The sequence below is a fragment of the Homarus americanus genome, unplaced genomic scaffold (genome assembly GCF_018991925.1).
Source record: "Homarus americanus isolate GMGI-L3 unplaced genomic scaffold, GMGI_Hamer_2.0 scaffold24523, whole genome shotgun sequence".
Lineage (NCBI taxonomy): Eukaryota > Metazoa > Arthropoda > Malacostraca > Decapoda > Nephropidae > Homarus > Homarus americanus.
Window position 1 is genome coordinate 3,908,745 of NW_024744357.1, and position 15,576 is coordinate 3,924,320.

The 15,576-nt window shown below is 38.7% G+C and overlaps 1 protein-coding gene across 4 annotated transcripts in view; it reads right to left on the reverse strand.

Annotated features, from left to right (window-relative positions):
• The window catches only part of LOC121877703 (egl nine homolog 1-like), a 36,688-nt gene extending 22,919 nt beyond the window's left edge, over positions 1-13,769 (reverse strand). For 2 of the 4 annotated variants that reach the window (XM_042383528.1, XM_042383527.1), the window contains exons 1-2: positions 12,956-13,769; positions 752-1,013 (exon numbers count right to left, since the gene is read on the reverse strand). In XM_042383528.1, the coding sequence (XP_042239462.1) occupies positions 752-1,013; positions 12,956-13,405 (712 nt within the window). In that variant the 5' untranslated portion in view covers positions 13,406-13,769. Of the gene's footprint in view, positions 1-751; positions 1,014-1,673; positions 1,758-5,451; positions 5,580-12,955 lie in introns of those variants that run through there. The other 2 variants (XM_042383530.1, XM_042383529.1) reach the window with 2 other exon arrangements.
• Positions 13,770-15,576: the final 1,807 nt, after the last annotated feature.

Sequence of the window (15,576 nt, forward strand, 5' to 3'; positions counted from 1 at the left end):
TGAACGGGTTCCGTTCCTGAGGATGTTCGTAAATCAGTTTTGTATGTAAGTCGGAACACATGCTATATGCATACCGTACTTACAAAACAATGTTTAAAATCCCACTATATCATAGCCTAAGTCCTAATATACATCTAAAATCACTTAATTTAAGACAAAAGAAAAAACAGAATGACAAAATACAGTAAATGAAAGTAAAAAATAAGTTTTCAGGTAAATAAAATACTGTAAATTTCAAATTTAACCCCATTCGTATTGGCGGGCGTTTGCAAGTCGGGAACTTCTAGTATACTGTACTGTACTTGCAGTTTATGGATCTGGAGTTTGAATCACGCAATTAAGATTTTAAATTTTCAACCCTCTAGTTCTCTTGCAACAGCCAAATCAAGCCAGTGAGCCCTAACCTAAAGAACTTGTAATACAGAGAAGTACAGTATAGGTTATGATGGGTGGTTTAGCTAGTTCATTTTGCCAATTCCAAAAGAAATTCATGACATCAAGGCCTTTGTGACACACTGTACTAGTGGTGTATAAAAAGTAAAAATAAATAAATAGAGCAGTTATTTTACATTTCCATATCCAGACCAGTAAACTACCAGCACATACAAGTACCCATAACATGATTCCTATAGAAAAAACATTTTAGTTTAGTAATGCTGTCCTTAACATTTAGCTACCACAAAAAGTAGTAAGATGAATAGTTTAACTGTACAAGTGTCCTTAATCATAAACAGACAAAAAAATTACTCACCGAGGAAGTCGTCGACAACACAGACACCATATTTATTGAGGTCCTTCATCACTAGCTGCATTACGTCGGAAAACCAGTCTTGACTAAAACCGCCCTCTTCAAGCGACTGGGAATCAGGACACACTTCCACATGGTACAGCGAAGGCGTCTTTGGGCGGTACTGTTGCGATGTGGCTTCCAATGTGTTTGAATCAATAGGAGTGCTCAAGTCAGGTTCAGCAAGCGATCTTCGCCTACCACCTGGAACTTCAGCAACGCTACCCTGAAAATGCAGTTCATAGTCACTCATAACACCACCATGACTGCCCATCACAGCATCAAGTGCTGATCTGTCAAAGGAAAAGTCTGTCTGTTGGGCTGACCTCCTTGGTATTTTTTTGTTTGCATTTCCACTACCACCAAATGCTTCTCCATGCATCACACCATTTTTGGGCTTACAGAAAGGCTTGTGTTGTTTCCAGTGTTGCCTCTGGTGGTCGGGGCCACAGTACCATGCAGTCTTACACCTGCTACACACCTTCAATTGGTCACCCTGGCAGTTACACAGCCCACACACTCTAAAGTTCACCCCATGGCTCATTCTCCCAACACAACTACCGAGAGGTCTGGCCCCACTACCCGAAAATCCGAAGTATTCTCCTAACACAGTGCTCATTACACTTGAAATGCGTCAGTCACTTTCACAAATACAGTTCGATTATTGTCATAATATGGTCAATACATCATCGCTCTTCTCCAAGAACCACTGTCTGGGCTCGTTATTGTGTAGTGTTGGGGTCCAACATGCCAGCTCTGAGCTTCCAGTCCTGAGGCTTGTTCATCACCTGCCATTCAGTATACTGTATCTTATCCTCGACCAAGGTTAGTGGCAATCACTTTCTGCACTTCTCACGGCACGTTACAGCTTTTATTCCAAACTTACACTAAGTGTTCCTACAATAATTAGCACAGGGATATCCTCACGCGTCGGGATCTGTAGAAACAGTGGCATCGTGTGACTCCCTCACCTCTCCCAAGTGTCTCGCTCAGCTGTTGCCCCACTACCTGTGTTATCCAGCTGCACGGTCACGTCCTGCATATATTAACAATAATGCCCCTAGTTGTGGTTTGATTCACCGTTTACCAATATCACTGCAAATCAACTGCTACTAACACGTTTTAATTTAATTAGTATGGAAACTACAGACTGATATAAGGTAAAATTACTCATAAAAAATGAAACGTGGCAACTTTCAGCAGTTGTCAAATATGTATTTAATAGAGTACGAGGAAGAAAGTTAGAAACGAGCAGAATCATAATAAAGCTTGCAACTGCTGGGTGTTTGTTGCTCTATTCCTTGGTTTAATTAATAGCTAGCTATTATCAACATTTTAGATAAAACAAAGACATGAGGAAAATCTTACAACAATCAACATTGTGTCAGTAATGTGTTGCCAGCAACTCGTGGGCTGGCGGGGTGGAATAAATACCAGTTCTCTCCATCCTTAAGATACCAATACTTTGGAAAAAAAAATTTAATAGAATAAAAACGGTCAAATGAAGGTATACTCCTCAAAATTATATAAGTTTTGACTAACATATATATATATATATATATATATATATATATATATATATATATATATATATATATATATATATATATATATATATATATATATATATATATATATATATATATATATATATATATATATATATATATACATATATATATATACATTATATATATATACATATATATATATATATATATATATATATATATATATATATATATATATATATATAATATCACACACACACACACACACACACACACACACACACACACACACACACACACACACACATACACACACACACACACACACACATATATATGCAAATACACACATATATATGCATAACCTTGTATTATCAGCATATATATATATATATATATATATATATATATATATATATATATATATATATATATATATATATATATATATATATATATATATACAGTATATACCTGTATATATATATATATATTTTTTTTTTTGTCGAGAGACAGGTTGACTAAACAAATACAACTTGTCTGTAGTTCTTCTTACAATTATGATACGTAATCGGGAATGATGATGGTCAGTCATTTCTTGTTTGTTGGTTATGTAGTCACCACATCGAGGATTCGAGGTGTATATAATTTCGTCAATGAAAAATTTTAATTTTCCCGAGAAGTCCTGATTCAAAATTATTCTATTTACTTCGTGGAATCTTGTTCTCACAGGTTTCCGTTGATTATTGAAAGCAGGTGTATATTTCGTATGCCCCTTAGCAACAAAGTTATGGAAATTTTTAATTGTTGTGGTTTATAAAGCTTTTTTTCTTTAAGCGGCTGTATGGTCGGCACTTCAGGTGCCAATTCAAAGTCGGGTGAACTCTTTGGCGCGAACCAGCAACCCTTAGGATAACCGATGAGTACTGTATCCATAGATGCAGAATACTTGCCAAAACTGACCTTGGTGATACTTCAGAGATATTGCGGTACTGAAGATAAGGCGCAGAAACGAAGAAGTTTGTGTACACTGACGGTACGTCATTTCATTGGGCATAATGTATACCTAGAGGTTGAAGGTTCATGTAGTGCCTTGTCCCAGGAGAGATGATCCATTGTTACTTCATCTTGTCATTCACACTGTAACGGAGCATTTCGTCACAATTCATATTTCAATAAGAGCCACTTGACCGCAGTCAAACTTCTTGCACATACGTATTTGAATCCTACAATATCTTTACTTGTATGCGACAAGTAATATTGAAGTCTGAATAGGGCGTCTAAATAAAAACCACTGTAAACTGTATACAGTAACTCCAAACAATGGGAGGTTTAAAATTTTAAAGCCTAAATCTTTATCGTTGATTTCTTACAGACAAAATAAAAGCAAAATAAGTCGTTTAAACATGTATAATACTGCACAGCAATACAAGAAATATTTGCAGTAATTAACGCGCGGTACCTGTTTGTAAATACACAGATGATTGATATATAATTATTGTTATTCATCTCCATTTCACTGGTTTGGAACAAAATAGCAATACTGTACTAGAAATTTGTTCAATGGTGTAATAACTTCAAAATTAAATAATTAAAGTTAATATAAAAAGAGGAAATGAACGCACTCGAGTGTACAGTATTTTATGCTTAACGATGGAACGTGTCAAAAACTGAAATCTTAAGCGAACAACATTGTTAACATACGAGTATAATCATATGTGTTGGTTGAGATATAACTACTATTTGGAGCATCTCGCCATGAGTGTGGAGTCCGGTGCACCATCTGTGAACAATGCACCTTTCTGATACACGTGACGAAGGTGTTAAGTAGTGATGTGATCAGCATGATGCATTACCTTCATTATATATCATCACCCAGACCTGCCACCACATCTACATACCCACTCTTACTAGACTACTATACGAGTTCCACATGGCTGCCCACTAACCGCCCAGTGCAGGGTATCCGGAAAAAAAAGCCATAGGGAAAAAATTAGACAATCACAAGTTTAGCTAGAAAAAGTCTGATTTATTTTATTTCATTTTATTTCATTTTTTTACGGGGAACAGCCCACCCGGACACAGGTCATCGACCCACAACGGGGCCTAGGGGGAGAAAAAATAAGAGTAAAACGAAATTAAAAATACACATTTTTTAAATCGACTAAATTACGTAAACTTAGCTTTGTGACTATTTCCACCATTCGTATCAATAACCCCACGTAATGTGCACATCTTAAGTCATCCAATAGCCTTACACACCATGTACCGGTATACAGTACCTACTCCCAATGTTCATCTCGACGTGATCTTTGGACCCATAAACGGTATTGTCTACATAACACTACCTTCCACTAGCAACTTGAGACATCAGAACACCTTTAGAGGGGCAAGGCTATTTCAAGGAAGTTCTGCCATTGCCTTATGGCTAGGCTATACAGTATATTCCGAGAAATTGTCTCTGACACTTCCGTCTGCTGGAGTTTAACCATCCCAGATATTTTTGTATAAACTTGTAAGTTGAGCTATATTAATGACTAAAGTCTGTCATCGTGGGTGTTGCCGCTTGTTTGGTTTTGGTAAGACTGTTCTATAGGATGGGGTTTACCTATGTACCAACTTTGAAAATATAATACACATTAACAGTAACAAATGAGAGATTTTCCTAATCAATGGTTACGTTAGAGGCAAATTCTTCACGACTAAAATAACGGGGAAATGTCAAATAAAAAAGGCACAACACATGTGTATAGGAAACTACATAAGTATACCTTGTAAATCCTATAATCACGTTGAAACACTATGGTATAAGAGTGCCTTAAACATTAAGAGTTCATCGTCTTTCATCCGACAGAACACAAAAAGATAATACCTTTACGATGTTGTTAGAGCGACTGATAACACTAATGCTGGCAATTGGTGATCATACGAGGCTGTTAGTCGCCAGGCCCCAAGATTTACTGTGATGAGATGAGTGACACCACCAGATCACGTCCTCATTAGCACAACAAAGTAACCATCACCAAGACACAAGTTAGGGGTGAGAGGGAGAGTGACAACTCCAGTTCACGTTCATACTCACCCAATGAAACATCAAGACAAATTATAGTGGAGAATGGATGAGTGACAACACCAGATCACGGCATTACTCACCCAATAGAACACGGCTGAGGCGGCCATGGAACGGTGGTGATGATTGTGGTGGCTGCGGTGGTAGCAAGTGTGAGGATACGAGCAACATAACCTACAACCTCAGCCGCCTCGCTCTCCGCTCTGTGCAGCCTTCATCAGCCTTACTACCACTGCCATGCACAGCCGCCATTGCCGACACACACGCGCTCACGAACACCCAGTCCATCTCTTGTAGCCATGTACGTACACACGTAAACTACCACTACCTCTTATTTTACCCCAAATTGTTGACGGCCAGCGCCTGCTAACCAGAACGTACAACGTTACTATAACTACCATCGAACATAGGCACCGGTCGAGTCGTTTCTGAAACAAATAAGCTAACTGCAATATCTATGCTGAGCCTGACTTTCAGGCGTCTCATATTAGACTACTCCGTGTTAACGGTACCAAATGAAAATTTTACTCAATAAAATACAAGTTAATTTTAGGCGCGTGTGATAAAGCTGACAAACAAATCCGACAGTAGCAATATCAGTCCATCGCTGTATGAGGACCTCTCGCATGTTCCTAGAGTCTTCTGTCTTCTGGCCTCCCTACCTATTGAACGTTTCTAAATCGTCTAATGTAACATGTCCACTTAATATTGCAAGCTGATCTAACCAATCCTAATCAGTATTTTATCTCTGGCAATAATATCTCTTACTTTAGGTGGGCCTCTTTATGTTTTCAATGAAGGCTGGGAAGATGTACTCCTCTATGTGCAAAAGTGCAGTGCAGTATTCCAGGCGAGTCCAGACATGACTAAGCTGAGCGAATAGAACTAACAAGAACGCATAACACGCACGAAAAAAAAATAGAATGTACTTGCGAACTCAAAAATAACATGAAACAAAGTAAGCACTAAGAGGGCGCAGTTTAAGTAAAGACGTCTTTGAAAGTGTGGATGCATTAAGGACAGGCAAGGAGAAGAAGCGGTACAGAACGCGCAAGTCAGCGGTTAGGGGGTTATCCTGTTGAGCGCAAGTCACAAATAATCACCAAGTCATCGTCTGCCGAGTCACTCGTTGCAAAAGGCCGTCGTGTATGTGGGCACAGGAAAGGGGCAACATGCTAAATGTGTCATGGTAAAAAAAAATTGTCAAATGTTTCCTAGTGTCGAAAATGGGATAGCGGGTGACATTTATCAAGCTGTCAAAAGAAGTTTACATTTTCTTGTGAATTGATTATTGGTGATATAGTCAAGATTTACCGAATATTAAAAGTAAGGTAATATTCTCATATTCGGGTTAAAGAATCAAACATTTCCTTGGACCAAAGAAAATGGGAAATTTAGGGCTATTTGTCAACCTTGAACTTTTATTTTACTTGTAAATAATATTTAAAGTACAGTACATACTGTATATGAGTACAAAACATACCTTTCAGTTACAGGGGTATTTTTTCTTATTAAATATATTATTTACATAAAAAAACAAGAAGAGAATAAACTTTCCCAGAGTTGGCTCGTGATACGTCCCCGTCCACACTCTCGGGTGAAATGTAGTACACATGTACCGCTTATTTTTTTTTTTTTTTAACGTGTAGAGTATTGTGTCGTAAGAGTAGACACTTAAGCACCTTAGTTGTTGGAGTGTAATAATTATAACTTCAATAAGGTTGCAAAGATAACTTCGTGTAATACCAGGGTATTTCTAATTCATCCTTACCGACCTTACAGCCAATATAAACGCTGCTGAAGATTTTGTTTATATACTGTTATACATCAGTGTTTATCAGCTTCTTAACACATGATAAAATTTTCTCCATATCCTACAGTTAACCTTCAACACGAGGTGACACAGTGGTGGAATGTTTCAGCCTTGCGTCATGTCACCACAGACTCGCTTGCTCACTGAGCATGAAAATAGAGGTTGCATACACTACAGTTTGACAAGTATTAAAACAACCGAAAGTGAAGGCTAATTTGATATTTAAGATTATGTTCACTGTAATAGGCAATACAGTGTACATGTCTAGAAACACTGGAAAAATAAGCAAACTTTTGTACGTGACTAAAATTACCGAAATCCGACAAAACCTAACCTAACCAAAAACTCTCTTTCAGCAATCACATTTTTCGAGAAAAAAAAATGTACATCTGAACTATGAAGTAGGAATAACATTGGCAATTGCTGAAGATACGAAGATACCAATTGGAACGAAACTCATCGAGGAAAAATTACAAGCCTAGTTAAATTCACGATTTCCAAAACATTCTATTTTACTTGAACACCACCGTCTATCGCTTACCTATCTTTCTCTTTTTACATACTGTAACTTGTTTCAGAAATATAGATCTAGTAATTAATGCTAGATATTTCACACACCAACAGACAAACATAACCCTTCATTTCCTAATGTTGTATAAAAGAACCATCTCATCTCAATGAAACCACACTTATTAGATCCATTCCATCCCAATTAAACTATCACTTCACTTATTAGATCCATTCCATCCCAATTGAACCATCACTTCACTCATTAGATCCATTCCATCCCAATTAAACCATCACTTCACTTATTAGATCCATTCCATCCCAATTAAACCATCATTTCACTTATTAGATCCATTCCATCCCAATTAATTGAATCTTACCCTAAAAATAAAATCATCACTCCATTCTCAGGTTAAATATTTGTGTCTCGTTTCTCCTCTCTACAGTGTGGAATAATTCACTATCGTACTCGCATCCGCCTTGGCGACTCATGGGATCTTCGGCGTGGGGTGGGGGAGGGGACTGTAAAAAAGAACTGAGTACGTGAGAGACCACATTTCACTTGCCGCACCTACCTCACTCTTATCCTGTACATAATATATACCCCGGCTAACGCGTTACGACACTCCATACCCGGCCGTACAACTGAACTAATGAATTGCAGCTGTCGATGTGAACCTTACCACTTCATTTAACTTTGATTTTTATTTATTTTTTAACTTTTCTGTGCTATGGATAGTGTAGTATTATTTGTTCCTGTGTGTGTGGGTGTGTGTGTAAATACTGTTAAGATGCCACTGATGTTTTTAATGTTTGTATTTACTTATTCCAGCAAGTGCAGCGTACTTAATATTGGAAGAACAAATACTGTCAATGTATACAGCCTTAACAACATCAACCTAGAGAAGTCGACTTGTGAAAGAGACTTAGGGGTACTTGTAAGCCCGGACCTACGGCCTAGAAAACAGTGCGTTAATGTTCGAAATAAGGCAAACAGAATATTAGGTTTTATATCTAGAAGTATAAGTATTAAGAGTGCAGAGGTCTTATTGCAACTATATCTTGCGCTAGTTAGGCCGCACCTCGATTATGCGGTTCAGTTCTGGTGCCCTTATTATAGAATGGATATCAATTCACTGGAGTCGGTGCAGCGAAGAATGACGAAAATGATTCCGGGACTTAGAAACCTTCCATATCAAGATAGGTTAAAGAAACTAAACTTGCATTCCCTAGAAAGACGAAGAGTGCGGGGAGATATGATAGAAGTATTTAAGTGGGTGAAAGGAATCAATAAAGGGATATAGATAAAGTTCTTATAATATTCGAGCAGGATAGGACTCGTAGCAACGGATTTAAGTTGGATAAGTTTAGGTTTAGGAGGGAGATAGGAAGGAACTGGTTCACAAATAGGGTGGTGGACGAGTGGAACAAGCTTAGCAGCTTTGTAGTAAGTGCTGGAACGCTGGAAAGTTTTAAAAGGAGGCTAGATAGATTCATGAATGATAGAGTGGTAGTAACTCGACAGTAGCTGCCATGCACAGGCCAACCGACCTATTGCAGACTACTTATTTTCTTATGTTCCTTTGTATGGGAGCTTTCTGTAACTTTCCCTTCAAAATTATAAACGCTTCGATGTCTGTTGTCGAGTTCAATAGCAAGTGTTTATCATCTACCAATGACAGCTGAAGAGGTCATCGTTTTACCCTGAAAGCAACCAAGTCGCTCTACCAGAAAATTAATGTACCCGTGTCCGAGTACTGTATCCAAGGCAGACTAGTTGAAGTTAATGCACTATTACAGCAACAAGGTGTGTAATGGTACTGTATGACAATGGTGATATACTCGAAGAGCATCACGACTAATTAATGTTGCAATTAGTTCAATAAGCATTATCATTATCAAACCAGTAATTAGCTCATGATATGTGCATTACCGGTAGTTTAATCAAATAGAATCCGCTAATGCAATTTAATTTTTAAAAGAACTAGAACCTTTTAATAATATTAAGTGAATGTATACTAAGACGCTAATAAACCCAGAGGAATTGTGTGGTGATGCATCAACCATATTTGCACAATAACCAATCTTGAAAGTACAGTCAACCAAAAATTCTGCACCCCACTGGGTCTGACGGACTTCGAAATGATCATTGAATGAGGCCATGTTCATTTGGTAAGGTTGATACTACTGCTCTAGTCGTATCTTGAAACACATTGTGCAGACACTCTTAAACTCCTTACAGTAAACACGAGACAAAGTAACTTGGCAACTCTAGAAGGCAGTGCTACCAACAGACGCCATAACTCGTTAGTGTCGTTCAGAATTCTTGGTCCCATGTGCTTCAAGCGTAACACCGCAGGGGTGCAGATTTTTTTTGGTTGACTGTACATCACGTATTGAAGTGACTAATTTCAACTGAACTTAGTGTGGACTCAGCTCGAGTCATCAAGCCAATTATACTAAAGTCAAAGTCTGAGTGTTTCATGTTCAAGTCCAAGCCCATGAAAATTGAACAAAGAGTCCAGACTCGTGTGGTATACAACATTGCGCACTGACGAGTACAGGTATAGGAGATTATTGAGCAACTTTCACATGGTTGTTTAAACGATACCCGCCAGCTCCCCCCCCCCCTCAAAAAATGGTTTAGCTTCAATAAACTATATTTTGTTCTAGTTTTTGGGAAATGTAAAAAAATAGTCATCGCATCTAACCAGGTGGTGATGGTGTTCAAGAACGAGCCTCGGGCAGTGTGGATTGTAAAGAGCTTTTGTTCGTTGCGAGGGAGGGAACGTGTGTGTGGGAGGGGAGGGGGGAAGCATTAAGTTGGAGGGACGGACTGGGTTGGGTGCTTCCACGATTGCATGTGCTTGCATTCCTCCAGCAAGACTCACGGCTTTATTTTTAAACCTCTAAAATCTTGCTGCTGTTGTCTTTCCGTTCCCTTGCTTTCCCCTTGCCCCAAAGAGTTGACATGATACAGATACAAAATGTGCCGGAATTCTATCAGTATGCTGATAGGAGAGGAGATAAGAGGCATGAGGCAAACATGTTCAGGGTAACACAGGGGGCTCCTCTAACTGGTAGATTATGAAGAATGTTAATAGATATTCTTAACTTCAGTCGACATACCTGAAAGTGATATTCATGTGTTGGTTATGTTTGCTGAATGATGACTGATTATTAGGTGGAATTGGGTATTATTATTTTCTGTATATGGAAGTATGGAGGCAAGATCAAAATAAATGGAATGTTTTCAATATTTCAAAGATGTTATTTCCCCCCAGTTCATTTAAATATCGTACCTAATCATGTGACAGTCTCGTGATACAGCTGCAACCCCTAAGAGCCCCTCACTAAGTACGCCTCAGAACCTGGAACCTCTCTCTATCAAGTGCACGGAAATATGTGGACGAACTAAACCCTTGATGTTATTGTAACTTTATTTAAATCTAGATTATAAAAATACACAGTCCATTTACATTTTTTACACTATTTACCAGCTATCATCTTTTGATTTTCCTGTATATTTACATTTCTTTCACTATTAAACAATACTCTATGACGCATTATTAATATAGTAATTTATGTCGTCATTTATCAGAAAAGGTGAATCTAAAAGTTATATGAACATGTCTTCAATCTGTATTTAATCTAAAAGCTTTAATTAAAGAAGTATTTGAATATACTGTTAATATCAAGACGACGCCATAACTTTGCTCTCAATAACTCTAATACTGTACATTGGCAATCGTTGTGTATGGTGTTTTAACTATCTTGAATTTACATCAGTCCAGCTAATATATAAAATGTCACTTGTTTACACGCTTCTACTTAATACATGCATTCAATGTCACTAACACCATATATGCTTAAACAGTCATCATGCCAGATATATCTTTATTAAACTTATCACGTAAGTACTGTCACATAAGGCAAAGTTTGCTATGTAACTCATCATATTCAAGTCTCATAGAGCCGCGAGTCTCTCGTATGACTGGTGCAGCGTGGGGTTAACTTCAACACGTATAGTCGGTGCCACGTCAAACTCAGCTTATCATACACCGACTAGCTATATGATATGCCGTTAAGTTTACCACAGCGTAAACTATGATGTAATAACCCGTCAACAAGTGATAAGTCGCCCCTGTTACAGGAAAAGGTAGAGGCTAATCGTACGGACAATTTTGTCAGTTGTCTCTTCCGAAGGCCGAGATTTGAATGATTTTCGAGAAACCTCAACCTAACCTTGAGCGAGAGACAACGTAACGAGCACAGTTTCTCGGTTACCGTGAGACAATAGTTTTGGAATAAACACGTGAGGTGGTAAGGTGACCAACAGTGAACTCACATTTCCTCCACGCACACCGCTCGCTGGGCTGAGGGGGGGGTCAAGACGCAACACATGTCATACACACGGTGCATCCGTGCAGGAACAGCAACACGAGCTCACTAGCAAGCATTTACATTCGACAACGTAATTCTGACGTATCTTACACAAATTTGCTAATGTAAGTCAATGTTTACATATTGTGCAACTGCTCATACATGTCCTGACACGTATACACATGTCACGTGTGGACACCACCCACATGATGGTGTACAATAACAAATAACAAATGGGCAACCAACTTGTGTACACGAATCAAAGAGCCTTCACCTTCAAAAACACAATCGTGACTACTTTTTAAACACCCTTCCCGCACACACACACACACCTTCACTTATTCTCAAGCACACCTCAGTGCACGGAAAATGTATTTTTGAATGGATTTTCGTCCATTGTCAAACATCCTTGTAATTTAAAAACATTATCACGACATACTTATAAACAAATACGTTAATATGATAATGCTAGCAATTTATACTGTAGTAGAGAACGTAATGACAATCTCGGAAATTTTATCTTTGCAATCAATAGTTTAAATAATTCTAAGTTACGTTTCTTCCAAGACGTTTCGCTCGTAACTGACCTAACTTAACCGCCTAACCGGGGGCGGGGGATGTTCGACCCCCTGCACATTATAGGTTGCTTGCAAGGGAAACGTCTTAAAAGAAACGTGACTTAGAATTATATAAACTATTGATTACAAAGACAAAATTCCCGAGATTGTCATTACTTTCTCTACTACAGTATAAATTGACCGCAACATATGAAGTATAACCAGTATACAGTATATCACATTATTTCAAACAAATATATTGACTTCTCTGATATGTAATGCGTACAATATATTTCACATATCAAAGTGACAAAATCGTATACTCACCCATTTGAATTGAGGTATATGTAAGAAGTTGCCGTATAGATAAAGCAGAGGAGTATTTTCTTGTGACCCAGCGGAAGTGCACACGATTCTTCTCCCTCTTATTACTAATCTTTTTTGAAGTTCTCTCGACTTATTTTTCACTTCCTCTTCTTCTTCTATCATTTTTCTCTTTCGTGAATCCTTGGGGCTATTATTATCGGAACAGGTACAGTTGTGCGCATCGCTCTGTTCGCTTGTGTGCTGCGTGTGGGCGAGATTATATCTGACAAGGCGGTTATCAGCGAGTAGGAGGTGGAGGGGTAGGTGTGCTGCGGGTGATGGCGGGTTGCTAGAGTCCTTAACGTTATCCTCACCATCGTCTGTAACACTGTCTTGACGACATAACACTACACGGGACAACGCCCTCACTTGCTCCTCTTCCTTGTACTGTGGAATTGTTTGCAATTGCATGATGACTGGACGGGTTGTGTTCACACTAAAAGTACTTAATAAACAATCTTATACAAAGGCAACAATTTGTGCATCCAGTTTATTCTTCAAATATTATATCATGAAGATCACAGATTTATCTTTGGTTATTATTTGTACTACTAAGGGATCAGTTCCGTGAACCCTAATATCACTCTAGAGTCTAGACGATGCAAACAAGGAAACTCATCGGTTATAAGAAATTGCCAAAATAGACGCTTGATGTGCTATATATAAACCACTTGAAACACCACTTAGCACTGTATAAAGGATCCACACACTGTCTGTCATGATCAAGGAGCGGAGGACGAGCGTAGCCCTGCGTGTGTCTGGTGGTGGAGTGGCTACAGAAGTCACCCAGCTGGTGTTATATGTTGTTTGAACCTCCCGCCAGGACCTGCTTTCGCTCTACCACACCTGGGCGCATGCGCACAATCTCATGGACGTCCGGAGTTGTGTTTTTCTCTCAAGGTTCTTATTTGATCCGATTTTACTTTGTAGTGTCAAGTTTATTGACCAATTTGTAAAAATAACTTAAGAACTAAGCTACCACGAAATACAAAATTATTAGATGGATAAAATAGCAAGAATTATAGACTGGCAACTGTTCGTCGACCGATTTTGACATTTAAAGACGGAGCAGCGGCTGGTGAGCCGAGCGAGGAAGTGTGTACGTGACGCCGGCAACGTACAGTATCTGGCCCTCCCACACCGTCCTATTGTCACCCGCCCTAAGGTACAAAATAGTCTGATGACCCCATTGTCGCCACCTCACACCCCTTCCCCAAGTGCAATTAAGAATATAATCAGTAGGGCGGGATACTGCCATGTTTTAGATCTGGGTTGAATAGTTAGTACATTATAAGTCAGGTTTCTCACACACAACCGAGAGCGAGAAAAGGATGCTGATATTCAACATGCTGCTGGTTGTTTAGAAAAAAAAAACCCTGTCAACATTCCAATACGCCAAATAGATAGTTGATTTAAGGAGGGAGAATCATGATTTAAATGGTGCTTTGACCCGATTCTTAAATATATTTTACGTTTTTTGTCCTTCCCTGAACACAATTTTTGTATGGTAAAGATAACGTTTCGGTCATCATTTTGGTATCTAGGCTTAATGGAGTCCTTTAGGTGAGTTCCAACTGGTAGTTACGGGATAAAACTAGTTGAAGGTCAAACAAGTCGTAAATAAGCTCCCGTCTAATAATATCCACTCAGTAAGATGGTGACCCCATTAAGGTTCGGATCCATTTCATCTTGCTTTCAATCGTAATAGTTAGGTTGGATTGGAGATTATTGGTACTGGGGGATACTTGACCGCTCGAAGAAAATGACAACGAGTAGGATGTTAAACAAGAACATTTTCGGAAGCAAGTTGAGTACATCCAAGGTTCTGGGGTACACGTCGCGCCGTGTAGCGTGTTGTGTGGTGCTCAGGGACACGTGACTTCCTGAGTGTGTGGGTTTGTCATCGTCAGTTAGATGTTAAATTAATAAATATATGTATATATATATATATATATATATATATATATATATATATATATATATATATATATATATATATTTCATTAGCCCAATAAAGCACGCGGACTTCTACATACAATCAACACCTCAACCCTCCAGGATTCGAACCCACGGCCCACGAGCCCATGACTGTGACCCAGGGGAACACTACCTCTGACCACCAGTATCCTGGTGGTCCAGAGGTAGCGTTCCCCGGTCCTGGTGGTCCAGAGGTAGCGTTCCCCTGTCCTGGTGGTCCAGAGGTAGCGTTCCCCGGTCCTGGTGGTCCAGAGGTAGCGTTCCCCGGTCACAGTCATGGGCTCGTGGGCCGTGGTTTGAATCCTGGCGGGTTGAGGTGTTGATTGTATATATATATATATATATATATATATATATATATATATATAATATATATATATATATATATATATATGTAACCGGTAATATTACATATATATAGGCCTATATATATATATATGACCTGACCTCATGTTCAGTAAGGTCACCCTATGAACTTAAGCCTCTCTCTTCCCTTGTAATTCAGTTGCCTCTGACGATGTCTTGAATAAAGACGAAAGCTAAGGTGCTCCATTGTTTCCACTTTTTCCTGTGTGATTTTATCAAGATTTATCTTATCCACGTTT